This window comes from Rattus rattus, chromosome 16 (genome assembly GCF_011064425.1).
Source record: "Rattus rattus isolate New Zealand chromosome 16, Rrattus_CSIRO_v1, whole genome shotgun sequence".
In the NCBI taxonomy this organism is placed as follows: Eukaryota; Metazoa; Chordata; class Mammalia; order Rodentia; family Muridae; genus Rattus; species Rattus rattus.
Window position 1 is genome coordinate 32,871,361 of NC_046169.1, and position 17,589 is coordinate 32,888,949.

General features: G+C 51.8%; 1 protein-coding gene across 1 annotated transcript in view; it reads left to right on the plus strand.

The window, feature by feature from the left end:
- Positions 1–16,841, plus strand: part of Rph3a (rabphilin 3A) — a 74,314-nt gene extending 57,473 nt beyond the window's left edge. Inside the window, exons 11-22 of the mRNA XM_032886897.1 lie at positions 2,549–2,635; positions 3,078–3,137; positions 3,927–4,118; positions 6,449–6,528; positions 8,100–8,174; positions 9,530–9,639; positions 10,386–10,512; positions 11,445–11,501; positions 12,011–12,165; positions 13,003–13,084; positions 15,642–15,738; positions 16,194–16,841. Of these exons, the coding sequence (XP_032742788.1) occupies positions 2,549–2,635; positions 3,078–3,137; positions 3,927–4,118; positions 6,449–6,528; positions 8,100–8,174; positions 9,530–9,639; positions 10,386–10,512; positions 11,445–11,501; positions 12,011–12,165; positions 13,003–13,084; positions 15,642–15,738; positions 16,194–16,324 (1,253 nt within the window). The 3' untranslated portion in view covers positions 16,325–16,841. The remainder of the gene's footprint in view (positions 1–2,548; positions 2,636–3,077; positions 3,138–3,926; positions 4,119–6,448; positions 6,529–8,099; positions 8,175–9,529; positions 9,640–10,385; positions 10,513–11,444; positions 11,502–12,010; positions 12,166–13,002; positions 13,085–15,641; positions 15,739–16,193) is intronic.
- Positions 16,842–17,589: the final 748 nt, after the last annotated feature.

A 17,589-nucleotide genomic window follows, 5' to 3' on the forward strand; every position in this document is an offset into this window, starting at 1 on the left:
AGAGGCCAGGTGCTTAACACACGTGCCTGTTGGGGACATTTCAGCTTAATGGCTTAGCTAGCACATCAGTTCCTTCTTCCTGACATCAGAGTTGGGCTCCTAACATCTGCCACCCATACCTGCTATTGAACCCAGGGCTCAGATGGACGGAGAACAGAATCTAACCACCAGAGTACATTTATGGAGCACCTACTGTATACTAGGAGCTTCCCAGAGCTTTTCTCCCAGAACTTCTTAATGACTCCTTGCCACAGCTCTGACATGCAAGTCTGAGTGACTTTCATCATCCCAACTCTCCAGGTATAAAAATTAGACTCAGAAAGATGATGGTTCTTCTGACTCTTGCTACACAGCTGACACTGAGTGAAAATCAGAATCAAACCTGCATCTAGGGGCTGGAGAGATAGCTCAGTGGTTAAGAGCACTGACTTCTCTTCCAGAGGTCCTGAGTTCAAATCCCAGCAACCACATGGTGGCTCACGACCATCTGTAATGGGATCTGATGCCCTCTTCTGGTGTGTCTGAAGACAGCTACAGCGTGCTTATATATAATGAATAAATAAATCTTTTTTTTTTTTAAGGGCTGGAGAGATGGCTCAGGGGTTAAATGCACTGACTGTGCTTTCATAGGTCCTGAGTTCCAATTTCCAGCAACCACACGATGGCTCACAACCATCTGTAGTGGGATCTTGGCGCCCTCTTCTGGCGTACAGGCATATATGCAGGCAGAACACTACATATAAATAAATCTTTAAAAAACAACAACAACAACAACAAAAAAAACCCTGCATCTATTCAACCCTGAACTCCCAATCTCTTTTTTCCTCCAGAGGTGAAGCTTATACTGACCATGCCTTTTGATTTTGTAAAACATACAGTATTTATTGTATATAATTCACCATTCTAGCTATTCTTCACATATGGTTTGGTGGCACCAGGCACACTTACAGTGTCATGCAACCCTCACCACCATCTGCCTTCAGAATGTTCCCTCCTCTCAAGCTGAGGTTTTTGAAGCCATCTAACCCTATCTTCTCTTTGCCCTCTTCCTTACCCCAGAACCTTCAATCCTCTTCTTTTTCTACATGTAGATTTGACACACTTAAGTGGAATCACACAGCATTTACTTTTTTAAAAAGAAAACCAAAACTATCTATCTTACTTCACTGAGAGCCCCACACCTTCAAGGTTCACCCATGCTCAAGCATTTCTCAGGCTGTCCTTCCCTTTTTTAAGGTCGTGTAATATTCCACTGAATAGCTAGACCACATTTTATTTATTCATTCAGACCAAGGACATTTAGGATGTTACAACCTCTCTACCTTTAGCTGTTGTGAACTGTACTGTTATAAAAAAAAATCTCAGACAGATACCTATTTAAGCCTTTGGAGTAGAGACAGACAAGTGAGAACGTCCCCAAAGTTGGGCAGTTCTATATTTAACTTTTTAAAAAGAAACCATCATCTTGTTTCCTATGCGGTGCAGATGGGCTACTTTTACATTTTTGTTAATAGTATGCCCAGTTTCTATATACCTTTGTCAACAATTGTGACTGTCTGGTTTCTTTAGTCATTTTTGGAAATGGCTTCCCGGTGTAGCCAGGCTGGTCTGGTGTACACTAATTCTCCCGCTTCACCCTCTTTTGAGCTATGGTCACAGGCATGAGCCAGAAAGCCAAGCTGTCGGTTTTGGTTTTTGCTTGCTTTTTATTTTTGAGATAGGGTCTCACCAGGTAGCCCCAGCTGGCCTAGAACTCGCTATGTAGACTATGCTGCCCTCAAACTCTCAGAGATCCGCCCCTTACTGTGGCTCGCCAGTTCTCTTTGTGGATGGTGTCAGGACTCATCAGTGATGCTAACTTGTGGTATAAGCACTTACTCTGCACTGATCATACAGTTAAACCCTCTGCATGTAGTATCCCCCTTAATCCCATGGGCAACTCAGGGGGGGCCGGTTCCAGGCAAGCACACGGCACTGGTCCGAACTCACGCGCCCATTTTATTGTTTTATTTTGAGATGGGTTCTGGCCTCGGCCACCCGAGTGGCTGAACTGACAGGCCTGCATCCCTGAACCCAGCTTACCTTTGCTTTTCAAGAACTCAGCTGCGATTTGCCCAGAGGATCTGGGCACTAAGGAGTAGACAGAAGTGACCAGAGGAGAGCTGGGAGCAGAAGGAGACAGCACCAGTGGAACCTCAAGGGAGCGCACACTAGTGTGTTTGTGTGGTGTGTGTGTGTGTGTGTGTGTGGTATGTGTGTGTGTATGTGGTGTGTGGTGTGTGTGTGTGGGTGTGTGTGGGGTATATGTGTGTATGTGGGTTGTGTATGTGTGTGTGTGGTGTATGTGTGTGTGTATGGTGTGGTGTATGTGGTGTGGTGTGTGTATGTGTGTGGTGTGGTGTATGTGTGTGTGGGTTGTGGTGTATGTGTGTGTGTGTGTGTGTGTGGTGTGGTGTATATGTGTGTGGGGTGTAGTGTGTGTGTTTGTGTGTGTTTGTGTGTACGTGCACACGTGCATGCACGCATGTGAATTATGCTGTCTTTGCAGGTTTGAGGCGAGCTAACTCAGTCCAGGCCTCCCGCCCAGCCCCAGCCTCCATGCCAAGCCCGGCACCTCCTCAGCCGGTGCAGCCAGGTACCAGCCACTCAGCCATTGTGTCCTGTGTCCCTCCGCAGTGACCCCAGCCCCATCACTCTGCAGTGCTGAACCCTGATCTCTCTCCTTGGAGAGGTTGGAGGAGGCCCTGCTTAGAGCAGGACCGTGGCAGAGGGAGGGTTGGGGAGAGCATCCTGTCCACTGTGAAGTGACAGGGTTCCCTGTGGTAACTTCTCCACATCTCAGAGGAGGAAGTGAAAGCGGGACTCCGGGGTGGGGTTGGGGGTCTCCAAGCTGAGGTTCAATCTGGGCTTCTCAGATGCCAGCACCTCCCATCCCACACAGAGGGACAAGTTCCTAACATCCCAGAAACCTCTCCACACCATGGTCTGCTTCCTGTTTAGCCTGTGTGTGAAGAGAAGGAAGGACAGATACCCGGAAGTGTGTCTTCATTACCACCCCCTTTCCCTTCCCCCTGCAGGGCCCCCTGGGGGCAGCAGGGCCACTCCTGGGCCGGGACGCTTTCCAGAGCAGAGCACAGGCGAGTATAAATTGTCCCAGCCTCTTCAGGGACACATTTACTCATGGTGTAACCTAGACCATGGCCTAAGCAACTCCTTTCTGAACCCCTGAACCATCCAGACTGACAAGCCAGTTTCTGTGGCTCAGAGCATAGACTGCTGGGTGCCATCTCTGGTCCTTCCCTTCCTGCTGTGTGGCTCTCGGCAAGTGACTAAACCTCTCTGAGCTTCAGTTTTGTTTTGTTTTGTTTTTCTATAAAATGGGAGTCAGGCTAAGATTTCCCTCATAGTCTTGTGAATATTAAACGAACTAAAACACTTTTTTAAAAATTAGCTTAACAAAACAAAACACTTTTTGTGGTGCCTGGAGTGTGTTTGGCCCGGGATAAATGAACAGTAATTACTCTGACCCACATATAGGCAGACCTCAGATGCCTGGTTGTCATGGTTACGTGGTAGCTATAGTTTTTCATAGACCCTGGTTTAATGCAACTAATATTGACTGCCCTAGAAACAAGTGTGGATTCGGTAACTCTCATTCTAAAATGAGGAAACTAAGGCTCAGAGAGGTTAAGTAACTGGCCCTGGGACACACAGCTGAGGCTGAGAGGTTTATGCTGTCTGGCTGAGTCCAAACCACGGACAGTGCCATAAGGTTCGTCTTGTCCTGGTCGTGCCTGAATCAGCCCTGGTCTTCCCGATTCCAGGGTCTGCTCCTCATTCCGAGTGCAGCCTGGGAACTTGCCCTCTGGAAACTTCCTCTAGCCACATTGCTATGACAGACCCAACACTTTCTTTTCTCTCCACAGAGGCTCCTCCAAGTGACCCTGGCTATCCAGGGGCTGTTGCCCCAGCCCGGGAGGAGAGGACAGGACCCACTGGGGGCTTCCAGGCAGCGCCCCACACTGCAGGTCCCTATTCCCAGGCGGCCCCTGCCCGCCAGCCACCGCCTGCTGAGGAAGAGGAGGAAGAAGCCAACAGCTATGACTCAGATGAAGCAAGTAAGTGGCTGGGGGCAGGGGGTGCATGTTGGCAAAACTCGCCCAGAAACTGAACCCAGTGGGGCAGAAATGGGACTCGAGGGTCAGTAGATGCCCCCTAACTGCTAACATGTGTACCCTAAAAATCCTGTGGTTCTGGAGATCGAAGCCAGGGCCTTGAGTGTGTGCAGGGAAAGGGCTCTCTACCATTGAGATGGCCAATGAGCGCCACCGTGTGGTCACTGTCAGAACTACACATTTCATGGGTTGAAGCTCATTGAGTCATTTAAAGCCTGTAATGGTGTTTTTTGAGGTTCGGCGGGGGCGGTCGGCTGCCAAACAGAATTATCTGGTGGACCAGAACCCCACAAAGCATGAGTCACCGTGTCTAATAGGTGTCTTTATCTGCAATCATTCTTCCCCCTCATGACGTGGATTGTGTCCCTCTTGGACTCAGACCCAGAGGGCCAGGGACACACATGCACGCACACACACATACACGCGTGTATGACTCCTCCAACACACATAGGATTTTTTCTTCTGCTATGCCTGGAGCAGCCAGGATGGGTACTACTAGAAGGTGGGGTGACCTGGTTGGGACTGCCAATCTGTATTGCTTCCTGTGTAGGCTGATGGATGGGTAAACCAAGGCACTGCGGGTAAAGTGCTTGGTAAACTGGACATCACTGCGCTGGGCCAAGCGCACGTGAGAAATGGCAGCTGTGTTATTCAAATGGTGGATACCGGGAGACTGGATGCTGGTGGAGCTGAACTCTGGGTGGGACTGCTCTCCCGCCAGGGCCACCACATTTCCTACTTCCTGTCCCTAGAGAGTGGAGATGGGACCTTCTCTCTTCTCATTCTGCATATAGTCTTGGGAAAGGCTCCCTATGACTCAGAAGTGGCCAGTGTCTTAGTTAGGGTTTCTATTGCCATGATAAACACTGTGACTAAACACAGTTTGAGAAAGAAATGGTTTATTTTATCATCTGGCTGTAATCCATCATGAATGGAAGTCACGGCAGGAACCTGGAGGCAGGAGCTGCTGCAGAGGCCACGGAGGGATGATGCTTACTGCCTTGCTCCTTTTAGCTCATCCAACCTGCTTCCTTATAGAACCCAGGACCACCAGCCTGGGGGTGGCACCACCCCCAGTGATCTGAATCCTCTCCCATCAAGAAAATGTTCCACAGGCCAGTCCGTTAGGACATTTTCTCAATCGAGGTTCCCTTCTCCCAAATGGCTCTAGCCTGTGTCAAGGTGACATAAACCAATGAGCATAACCAGCGAGTGAAGAGAGGCTCCAGTCCTTTGAGGACCACACCGTGTGGTATAGCAGCTGTCCCTGTTGTTCCAGTGTCCTCCAGAGTCAGGGATCTGTGGTCTCAGGGAATGGAGTCCACCTACCTTGTCAGCCTCAACAGCAGTATCTGCCCTCCGTGATCCTCATTCCAGCCGATCTTCCATGATCCTTCGGTCATCCGTCTCCCAAGTGTGACCTCTCCAAGCTTCCATGCTGCCCTGGCACAAACTCAGTTGTTGGTTACAGCAAGCTTGTCTTCTCTCTGTTGCCCAAACAGCTCATCCTTGTCACTGACAAGGTTGACCTCACACCAGGTGCCTCAAACCGCTCCAGGCACCAGGACATTAGGGCAAAAGGTCACAGGGGAGGAAGAGTCAAACAGTGAATAAGCTCATAGCAGGCTGGGTGATCTCTCCAGTGGCTGCTTAAGGGAGGGCCTCTCTAGGAAGTGACTTTTGAGCCAAGCTGTAGGGCTTGAGAGAGGGTGTGAGCCTCTCATGAGAGCACGAAGTGGGAGAGCATTCCTAGGAAGGGGAACAGCAAACGCTGACTCTCATTCATTCCTTCAGCACACACAGGAATACCTACTATGTGCCCTGCACACAGTAGGGACACAGTAGCCAATCAGCCATCTCAGCCCTTGTCTTCAGGGCACCCTCAATCTGTCAGGGGATGAAGTCATTAAGTAAACACATTTACTAATGATTGCAGAAGACCCCCCAATAGAGAGGGTTGCCAGGATGGAGACCAGGGCCTGTCCTCTCTCTCCCTCTCTCTGTCTCTCTGTCTCTGTCTCTCTGTCTGTCTCTGTCTGTCTCTCTCTGTCTCTCTCTCTGTCTCTCTCTCTGTCTCTCTGTCTCTCTCTCTCTGTCTCTCTGTCTCTCTCTCTCTCTCTCTCTCTCTCTCTCTCTCTCTCTCTCTCTCTCTCTCTCTCCCCCCTGGGGTTCCAGTGCCTAGCTGAGGCTGGACATATTGGTAAGCACTCAGGAAATGCTTGTGGATTGACTAAGCAAATGCCTTTCTTGGCTCCTGTCTCTGTTGCCTGCAGCCACACTGGGTGCCCTGGAATTCAGCCTTCTCTATGACCAAGACAACAGCAACCTGCAGTGCACCATCATCAGGGCGAAGGTGTGTGGGGACCCCTGGTGGGGCTCTGGTTTTCCTGAAGGTGTGGGGGAACCCCAGGGGAGACTCTGATTTTCCAAAGAGACTCAGGTGGGAATGAATCCCAGACCCGGCTCTCACCATCATTGTCCTGTCGCAATGACAGAGATGAGAATGGCTGTCGTCAGACTTCCTTGGGGGCTGGGGATGGCACTTCCTCTAGGGATGGTCCTGTGGCTGCTTCCTGAGAATGGAGGCAGCTCTGCTGTGAAGGTGCCCCAGGCTGCCCACAGCATACCAGAGGGGACTCTGCAGGTCCCACCAAGACATAAGGACAGCCTGGCTTGGTGACTCTAGGTTTTTCTGATGTCTTTGTCCACCAGGGGCAGCAGTGAGGTGGAGACGGTGACTGTGGGTAGTAAGGGGGTTGGGGTATGAGGGGTGGGAGGAGGAGGCACCGGAGAAGGCTGCAGGGAATGTGAGCTAAATGATTCCAGACCGTGGGAGATGCCCCCACGACCCTGAGATGGACTTAAGTCTGAGACCCCAGGAAAAACCAGCAAGATCTGGACCAGACTCCCCCAGAGCAGATACTGGCCTAAACCACTTTGCGGCTGTACTACTGGGGACAGGTGGGAGTGGCTAACCTTCTCTGGCTCACTGGTACCCCCATGTTAACTGGTTAACTAAATGCAAAATGATGGTCCATCTGTGGCTATCTCTGTACCTACTAGCCTGTGGTAGAAATGATAAGGCCTTCATTTGACTCCTCAAATGTCCCAGTTTGGGACATTGGGAGGATAAACAAGAGACTACATGCTTAAAGCAAGCCCTACATCAGCCTACTTTCCATCAAAGCCATTTCTTTGGCACACACTTACTGAGCCCCTACTGTGTACCGGGCTCTGTGTTAAGTTCTCAGGTGTATATTCTCTCTTCCCTTCTCTTTCTGTGATCAGACAAGGGAGGCATTTTTATTAGCCCCATTAGTCAGGTGGAGAAACTGAGGCCAGAAAGCTAATGCCAGGGGTCACATCCCTGGAGAGATGAGGTTCATCTGCAAAGGCCAAGATCTCATTCATTACTCCCTGAATCCCACAGACCTGTGAACACCGTGGCCCCATCAATCAGATGAGGAAGTCGAGGTCACAGGCAGGACTCCTGGCCGTGCATCTGAGTTGTGAAACCTCGAGGGTCGCTCGGGTGAATGAGGCCAGCTTAGCTCATCTCAGAAGATGATGATAAAATACAAACACCTTCTCCAGGCCCAGAGGAGAGACAGAGACTGGGGAGGCGCACTGTCCAAGTGGGGAAACCGAGGCCTCAAATGAATGCAAAGGCCCTGGCTTATGGAGTAGCTCCGCCCCCAGCCTCTCCTCTCTGCTAGCTATGCTGCGATGTCCTCTCCATTCCCTAAGGGACTCGCATTCCTCCACACAGCAGCATGGAACCAGGTTCAGAGAGGCATGGAGAGTGGCCCAAGGCCACACAGCTAGGGAGTGGCATGTCGTATCTCCCCCCCCCCCACCCTCGGGTCAGTCAGATACCATCGCCTGCTGTGGCTGATAGGCTCACGCCCCTTCCTCTTCTTGCAGGGACTGAAGCCCATGGACTCCAACGGCTTAGCGGATCCCTATGTGAAGCTGCATCTGCTGCCTGGAGCCAGCAAGGTACTCAGAGGCCCTGGGTTCTGCACCGGCCTCTCAGCTCAGAGCCCGAGGCCCCGCCCCATCCCACGATGAGCAAAGCCCTTACAGTTTGGGGCGTGGCAGCGCCCTCAGGACACAACTTTGGAGCCCAGCAGCTGCTGAAGGCCAAAAGGGAGCAATCATGCTAGTCACATCCAGCACACGTGTGTACACATATATGCATATGCATGCACACACGTGTATACACACACACAAGCACACATGAGGCAGCAGCAGCAGCGAAAGCTTTTTCAGGGTTTAGAGCTAAGTCCTTGGACACTGCCGTGCTGCTAAAGGGCTGTGGGCCCCGAGCTTCCCTGCTGGCCTGCTCGCCTTTCTTAGCTCTGGGATTAATTTCCCTCTTCAGTGGCCCCACTCGGGAAGTGGGAACTGGAGGTAGGCCTTCCTGTTTTGCATTTTTTGTGTCCGAGGTAGAGTGAGTGTCTCAGGGGCAGGGGAAGCACAAGGTTTTGTGTTCCCGAGACAATGCCTGTTACACAGTGCTGCGAGTTTCAAATATCTAATAAGGTAAGAGGGGCACATACATGCACATATACATGTTAAACCACACACATGTATATGTGCATATGTACATATACATACATTCATGCATGTGCACACACGAGCACACACACACATACACACACAAAGTACATACATACTTTGTCTCATCATTGTCTTTGAGTCAAGGATGTGCCCACTCCTGTCTGTGACTGACTATGGTCCCTTCTCCTGCCCCAATTCACTGATGACTTTTGCTGCCTATCAAGATCCATTTAATTCCGATCATTCATTTACACATTAGCGTGAATCAGGGCCATCCAGCCTCCTCTTGTGTTGTAGGTTTATTTCTAGTCTTTTCTCCAGGAGTGGAATGAAAAGTTTTGTACTGTTTTTGAAAAGGCTAAGCCTGATGGCCCAGACTTATAACCCCAGGCGCTGGGCAGGCTGAGTGAGGCAGGAGGATCACAAGCTCGAGGCTTGCCCGAGCATCTTAGTGAGCTCCATCCAGAGATTTGTTATATGTTTAGTGTGGGGATGCTGGAGCACCTCCCTACTATGTGCAGGGCTCTGGGTCCCATCCTCACTGCTGTGGGAGGGAGGAAGGGAGGCTGCCCCCCCCCCGCAGGACTTTCAGGTGTAGAGGACACTGCCTGAGGTGTCAGGAAATATCCCCATCCCCCTGCCTCAGTGCACAGCATCGTTTCTGCTATAAGTCATGTCGGTCTCCAAGAGATGCACCCAAGCTTTCTCACTTAAGGGGGCGTTAAAGGAGGGACTCCAGGTCGGCTCTGCTGACAGGTGCCTGTCTGTCTGTCTCTCTCCTGGGGCTCTAGTCCAACAAGCTTCGTACGAAGACCCTGCGCAACACCCGGAACCCTGTGTGGAACGAGACGCTGCAGTATCATGGCATTACAGAGGAGGACATGCAGAGGAAGACACTCAGGTGACTGCAGGCGGCCATGGAGGGCGGGGCCATGGAGGGCGGGGCCATGGAGGGCGGGGCCGGCCCTTACAAACAGCATGGGCTCCAGAAGAAACTGTAAATGCAGGGGGCCTTCCATATCTAGGTGCACTTGGCTGCCAGTCTGTGTTGTCCAGGCAGCCACGACAGACATCCGCACATGCTCAGTACAGACTCTGAGGGTTTTTTGCCCCTAGTTGGCTGAATGTGTTTGGATTATAGAACCCATAGTTAACAGAGGCACAGCTAAGACTCATGCGCCTGGTGCAGTTGTTTGTGCTTGTCATCCCAGTACTCGGAAGGCTGAGGCAGGAGGATCAGGCATCCTGGGCCAGCCTGGACTACATAGTGAGTTTTAATCTAGCCTGGGCTACATTGCAAGTCTTGTCTGAAGAAAAGGTGGTGTGCACTGTGTGATCTTGTATACACAGGATTAAGTGCAGGCACGTGGCCCCTTGTAGGCAAGAGTGAGTCTCTTAAGGTAAGGAGAGGGTTTAGGGAAGGACCCTGAGGGCCTCTAAGTTCAGACCCCTCAGATTGTGAACTGAGTCACTCACCTGACTGGAGGTAAATGGAGGCTGAGGCCTCATCCCTGGCCACACCCAGTGCCCCTCACCCAGGCACATAGTGGGGCTCAGTGTCTGTTGCTCTCTCTCGCTCTCTCTCTCTCTCTCTCTCTCTCTCTCTCTCTCTCTCTCTCTCTTCTCTCTCTCTCTGGCCCATGGCAGGATCTCCGTATGTGACGAGGACAAGTTTGGCCACAATGAGTTCATTGGTGAGACCAGGTTCTCGCTCAAGAAACTGAAGGCGAACCAGAGGAAAAACTTCAACATCTGCCTGGAGCGGGTGATCCCGGTGAGCCAGGGGGTCACCACCTTTCTGCCGAGTTGTGTGGGCATCAGGCAGGGGGCCGAGGCAGTGTAGAGCACCAGGTGGAGGTGGGGTGACTTAGGGGGAGCAAATGGCCAGGGTCATCCCCCAAGAAGCAGGGAGCCAGCTCCCCACAGGGAAGCCTCCAGCCTGGTGCAACTGCAGCCTCTTTGTGTCAGACGGCCAGGAAGAGGTGCACTGTGAGGCACTGGGCTACACTTCTGCAGCCAACTGGGAGTGTGGGTCACACAGAGTAAGTCACGAAAGTCTGCCCTGAGCACAAGGTGTCCCTGTCTGGCGGTGGCTGGCTTTTCACTCGGTGAGTTCAGCTGGTCAGGACAGTGACTAAGTTCATGTTTTCAACACCACTATCATCACCTGGGTAGGTCTGTCTTGATAAAATGGGCATAGCTGTCCCAAGATGCCGAGGAGGCCAGGTAGGCAGGTGTCTGGGGAGCTCCTCCTTCAAACCTCAATGTGGAGTGCTCAGGCCGCCCCTTCCTCACCTGTAAATGGTGAGGGTTGAGCTTAACCTACAGCTATGCTTTCTGGAGCTCTGGGATTCATCAGAAGGACCTCAGAGCCACACAAGAGAAACACCTGGTAGATTAGACCCTAAGAACCCTGATCCACTCATCCTGAGCAAATGGATATACTTGTGGTTTATGTGTGGATTCTCTGACACTTGGACAGTCTGCTGGTCCTCTCTGACCCTTGGTGGCTTCTTCTGTACATTGGGAAAGGCAGGAGAGCTCACACCAGCGGCTGCTACCCCTGTCTTGACAGTTAATGCTGTATTTAGTGAAAGGGAAATGTGAGGTACCTGGCTCTGAGAGCCTGCCTTCTAGGCTCCTGGCCCTCCATGGGCAGGGGGGTGAGTACCCAAGGTTACCTTCCCATCCTGTCCCCTCCCACAGATGAAGCGCGCAGGGACCACTGGGTCAGCACGTGGCATGGCTCTCTATGAGGAGGAGGTGAGCTGGCTGTGGGGGGGAAGCCTGCTGAGACTACCAGAGGCCACTTCTCTTCTCTTCCTCCCGAGTCCTCCTCATTATCCCAGTCAGTGACCTGCTGGTTCATGGGGGTGGAGGGTATCCTTCATCCCCAGGGTTAGACCATAGGATGAGGAGCCTGTCCTACTGTTACACACCCATGCTCCTGGACCCTCTACACATGGCTTCTGTTGCTGGCTATACAGAAGAGAGTAATGGCATGTGCATCTCTTTATGGGGATCTGAGGCCAGTCAGGTCAGGGACCAGGATGGAGTCCTCCTGCTTGACTCAAGCTGAGTTTGGGCCCAACATGTCTGAGCCTAACCCAGGAGGTTCTACCTTGCCAGCTAAGCAGAGGCACCTGCCGTCCATGGTGCAGCCCCCGCCCCCTTGCTGGCCCTAACTCTCCTGCCCTTCACAGCCATCTCCCATAGTGTCCACCCACATCCCCCGCCTCTCTGAGCCCCACACTCCCCTTTGCCACATGCAGCAGGTGGAGCGGATCGGAGACATAGAGGAACGGGGCAAGATCCTGGTGTCCCTCATGTACAGCACGCAGCAGGGCGGCCTCATCGTGGGAATTATCCGCTGTGTGCACCTGGCTGCCATGGACGCCAACGGCTACTCAGACCCCTTCGTCAAGCTGTGAGTTCGTGTCCTGGGAGGTGGGGGGGGGCAATGAGGACCAGACACCCCCCCCAATCATTATTCATTGAGACCTAGAGAGGGAAGGGATCCGGCCAAGATCACACAGCTAAACTATGCCCAGAACAGAGTATAGTGAGGCTGGAGTGTCAGAAAGCCAGCCAATCCCTGCTCCTCGGGAGCCCCTGGAACCGCCCCTCCTAGAGTGGTTGGCACGGTGACCCCACTTACAGCCCAGGTGTCAGCCACACCCATCCCCAGTAGCTCAGATCTCCACTGTCCAAGAAGCAATTGGGCTTCATCCAAAATCATTATAGAAATGCTCAAGACCCCAAACTCGGGGTGATTCCAGCAATCTCAAAGCTGCTCTGCTGGTGACAACTGGAGTCACGTGTGCCTGCCCCGAGAGGGTCTAACTCTTTGCCCACTTGTCTAGAAAATATAAGAACATAAGCGGAATGTTCCTGGGCCGTTCTGATCATTACTATGTATGCACCAAAACCTGTTCCACTCAGAAGATACTGATTGAGCACCCACTGTGTGCCAGGCACTCTGAGAAAGAGCTTGGTGTTTAGGGGAAACTGTGGTGTGTCCAAAGGCCCTGGGGTGGAGGGGAAGGTGGAGAAGAGCATGATGGGAGAGCTAGGTTGGAGCCGGGACCCAACCGCATGGACACTGGGGCCATGTGAGCATTCTAAACTCTCCCCTGAGGTCACAGGAAGCCGACGGATAGCTTTGAGCATCAGAAAGACACAAGACGCTCAGAGCAGGGCCTCCACCATTCAAAAGCGGCACCAGTGTTGGGTCACTTTCTGATTTACGGGTGTCTCCTCCCAGCTGGCTGAAACCGGACATGGGGAAGAAAGCCAAGCACAAGACTCAGATTAAAAAGAAGACCCTGAATCCCGAGTTTAATGAGGTAAGGCTAGCCTGTTCTCCGCCATACCCGTGGAGACTGACTGTGTGTGAGAGGGAGGGGTCGAATTCCTTCCGGAATATTCCTAATCCCCTCAAAAGAGCGTTTCCGTTATTGGTGGGCTTGAGTTATATCAGAGGGAAGGGGACGGGCTCCCTGTCACAAAGCCCGCGGTTGCAGGATGTTGAGGAAGCTGTTTTCAGAGGCTGAGCTAAGTCACCCCCAGTATCTTTCCTGGCACACTGATGCTGAGTTGTGGGCTCAACCCTCAGCTGCCTCCACACCCTCCCATCAAGTCCCACTGAGCAGTGGGGCCTCACATATACTCCCTCCCCTGTGCTCTCAAGGCCCCCCACTGTGGCTCAGACCCTGGGACATCACAGGTGGACCACTGCAGTAGACTTTCTGCTCCCTCCATATAAGTACAGAAACCTCAAATCTGAATGTGTCCTTGTCTAAGAGGCCTTGCCCACCTGTGCCTCTCTTTCTCCCTGACAAACTCCTATTCGTGCCTCCAAATACGTGGGTTTTGACTTCTAACAGGCAAGGTTGTCCTATGCTTCCAGAATCTTTTGTGTCTGTCCCCTCCTCCCCCATCCCATGCTAAAGGCCTGCTTCTCCATTAACTGTTAATAAGCCAGCCAGGCAGGAGGGGTACAGGTGCCCTATCTGCAAGGGACTAAGGAAGGAGTCTGAAGGTGCTGAGTTTTGTGCTAAGCCATCAGGACAGCCTCCGTCTCAAACCCAAAACAAACACACCAGGGCTGAGCTGGACCCACAGCCTGGAGTCCCATCCCTGGGCTCGCCCTCTGGCCTTGCCTCTGAGTGCTGAGTCGGTCAGAGCTGGTAATTCCTGGATTCTAATACACTTTGTAAGTGAGGAGGGATACGTGATGTGGTCCATTTATGAGGGCTTTTGAGAGCCAGCAGCATCCAAGCACTCACTCAGGAGACCCACACTGTAGACTGCCCTGCCTTCTCTCAGAATCCAGACAAATTGCAAATAAGAAATCCAAATGACATGGTAGAGCAGACCAGGGAGACAGAGGCAGGAGGTTCAGAAGTTCAAGGCCATGCCGGGCTACCTAGGGATACCCTAAGACACTGTCTCAAAACCAAACAACTACAATCAGAAGCATCTAATCAAATCCCCTCCTCCCCCAGTCTCAGAAGTGATTTTTTTTTCTGAATCGACAATAGTATGCACTTCTGAGTTTTAGAAACCTGCAGGCCAGCTTGCTCTCAGTCCCCCTGACATCATCGTGTATACCACAGTCAGAAACGCGTGTCTTGGAAATTGTCCTAATAATGATCAAGGGTGGACAGAGTGATCTTGCCCTTTAGACGTCGCTGGATCAGTCAAAGACTGAAAGTTAGAGGCAGCCTACACACCTCACTGCGAGCCCAACAACCGTTAAACATCACCGTGACGATGATGCTGTAGGCGAGGCGAGAGGGTTCAGTCAGCCCTGGTGCTTGTGGCCAAGTGTGATGGCCTGAGTTTGCTCTCTGAGACCTACTTGGTTTCACCACCAGTTGTCCTCTTAACCCTATATATGATCCATATGCGAGTGCACAGAAATAGTGTGCCTTTTAAGATGGTGACACTAAAATACTTCTGTCCATCTGTAGCCCTGGTTGGCCTGGAACTCACTCTGTAACCGAAAGCAGCCTTGAACTTGTGGTGGTCCTCCTGCCTCAGCTTCCCAAGTACTGGAACTAGAGATGTGAAACATTGCATTGACAAGAAATAGTTTTGGAAAATGAGCTGAGTTGATTTAAAAAAAAACCCATGGAGTTGGGGATTTAGCGCATTGGTAGAGCGCTTGCTAGGCCCTGGGTTCGGTCCCCAGCTCTGGGAAATAAGAAAAAGAGAAAGAAAAAAAAACACCCATAAGTTACAGAGTATAAAGGAGACACTTCAAAGATATAAATTTAGGATTAATTTAGTTTTTTTTAAATCACACATTAGTATAAATTGCACATGGGCAAATCCTGACCATGACCATTCTCAGTCTGGCTATAGATAATGTGTCATGGCATCCCCTTGTTTTTCTGAATAGTGAGCATGACCTAGGTTGACAAGCACTCTGGAAAACTATTTAAAAAAAAAATCAGACTGTTAAGCCCAGTGGTGGCTGAGGCAGAAACAGGAGGCTCATCCCAGAGTTTGAACCTAGCCTGGGCTACACAGTTGAGCTCCAGGCCAGCCAGGGCTAAGTGAGACCCTGTGTCAAAAGCACAACCAGACAAAAACTCTCTTGTCTGGGTCACAGTAAATCCCTAACCCTAACCCCAAGGGACACCCTCTCAGGAAGCTCCCAGGAAGGCTAAGTTTACCGTCTCTGACCCAGCGACCGCCCCAGTATCAAACAGAGCCCACTGCCAATGGGTCATCAGGGTTCTGTGTCCTAAGGAGCTCTGATGAAAAGGGAAGACAGGCCTGGCATAGGCAAGGTCTTTGCTCCCAGAATGCCCTGTTCCAGGGACTCCTTGGGTTGCATCCCTAGGCCCTAGAACTGAGGAAGCTATGGCTCACCTCTCCCTCTGCTGTTCACAGGAGTTCTTTTATGACATCAAACACAGCGACCTGGCCAAAAAGTCCCTGGATATCTCAGTGTGGGACTACGACATTGGCAAATCGAATGATTACATCGGTGAGTACACCAGCTCCTCATCTGGCCTCTCCAGAAGAGGGGATACCTTGTGGGGCCCCCAGGGAAGGCCACATTCTTCCAGAAGCTTTTCAGGCTCAGGTCTAACCTGGGGAGAGAGACTCCAGGCAGGGGTGAGGAAGAAATGGACCCTTTGGGAAGGGACAGTGAATGCCCAGGATGTGGAGATAAACACAGAAGAGTTTAAGCCGGGTGAGGATTTGAAATCATGAAGTCCTGGCTTGGTGCTGCAGGTGGAAGCCATGGCCTGTTCTAGAGGCTCAGACGGGGACAATAATATTGACAGTCACACAGCATCAGAGAATGGGCAGGGCTGTGGGTGTCACTGCTTGGTGGCAGTCTTTCTCTCAGTTCTACTCTTGGGTCTAGAGACATGACTGGCCATGGTGTCCCTCTCCACTGACCTGCCCCTCCCTCTCTTCTCTGCTTGTCCCCAGGAGGCTGCCAACTGGGGATCTCGGCCAAGGGCGAGCGCTTGAAACATTGGTATGAGTGTCTGAAGAACAAAGACAAGAAGATTGAACGTTGGCACCAACTGCAGAACGAGAACCATGTGTCGAGCGACTAGGACCTGGCGCCCTGGTGTCGCTGTCTCTGCCCCAGCTGCTCTCCCCTCTCAAAGTTTCCCTTGCCAACCGTGAACCTTCGATGTCTACCCCACTTCAGGTTCTGCAACAAACGAACTCTCTGAGCTTCAGGGTCCGGATGGGAGCCCTCTCTGGTCCTCAGAGATTGGGTGGTGGGTGTGGGGAGACATTTACAAAGATTTACTCTGACCTTAAACATATTTGTGTCTCCTTGGGCATTGGTGGACCCTCAGGCTGTGAGGACCAGCAGGGGGCAGAAGTTATACATTGAGGCTGCCTCTGTCCCTCCAAATCACTCGAGAAAAAGCAAATCAAAAGAAAACAGACACACTCTAGACACACCAGGAACTAGACACAGAATACACTAAGGGCCTGCACCTCCCTTTCCAGGAAGCTGCCCATCTGTTTCCTAGTAAAAGTAACCTCTCTCTCTCTGCACTTCCCTTCTCCTTGCTCACCTTCTGTCAATACCTCCTCAGCCACCCTCCTACCCCACCCCTCCCCTCCGGCCTCTCTTCTACTCCCACCTCCACATTAGGGATGCAAGGCAGAGCCTCACCCCTGTGCCCCTTGCCAGCCTGGCCAGCAACCTCACAAGCTGGATGAAGCTGGGCCCCACACCTCTGACATCGCCGCATCTCCCGTTGGCATGGCTGGCTATCTCTGAGCCTGGGTGCATGGCAGCACTATAGACATTCTGAGGTCCAGGATCTCTCTTTCTCATCCATGGTCCCCACATGGGCACAGGTGGCACAGGGCTAGCTCCCGGACCCCATCTTCTATCCTTCCTCTACTCTTCGCAAAGAACAAGGGTCCTTCCCCCTACCCCACACCCCTGCGAACTCTTACTCAAAGCCACCTCTGTTCTTTCTCTCTCCCCACTCTCTTCCCTCTGGTTCCTGATGGTGATCAAATAACAATATTTAGAGCTTTAATCGGGTCAGAACTCTCTTGATCCACCACAAATCAAGAGGACTGTACCTCTGAGCCTGGAGTCAGGCCATCTTCCTCGCATGAGAGGCAAGTCTGGCTTTTCCCATCTTGATAGTCTTTCCCCATCAGCAACCCAAGCCCCACCATTCCCTATAGAGTCAGAAAGACCCAGACTATATAACCTCCATTCCCAAGTCGCATAGTCTTGCTTGTTCCTTCCAATGTCAGTTGGGATTCCCCACCACACACTCCCAGGAACTCGTGCTGTTCCTGAGGGACTCTGTGTTCCCCTGAAATGACTCTCTTCTAGAAT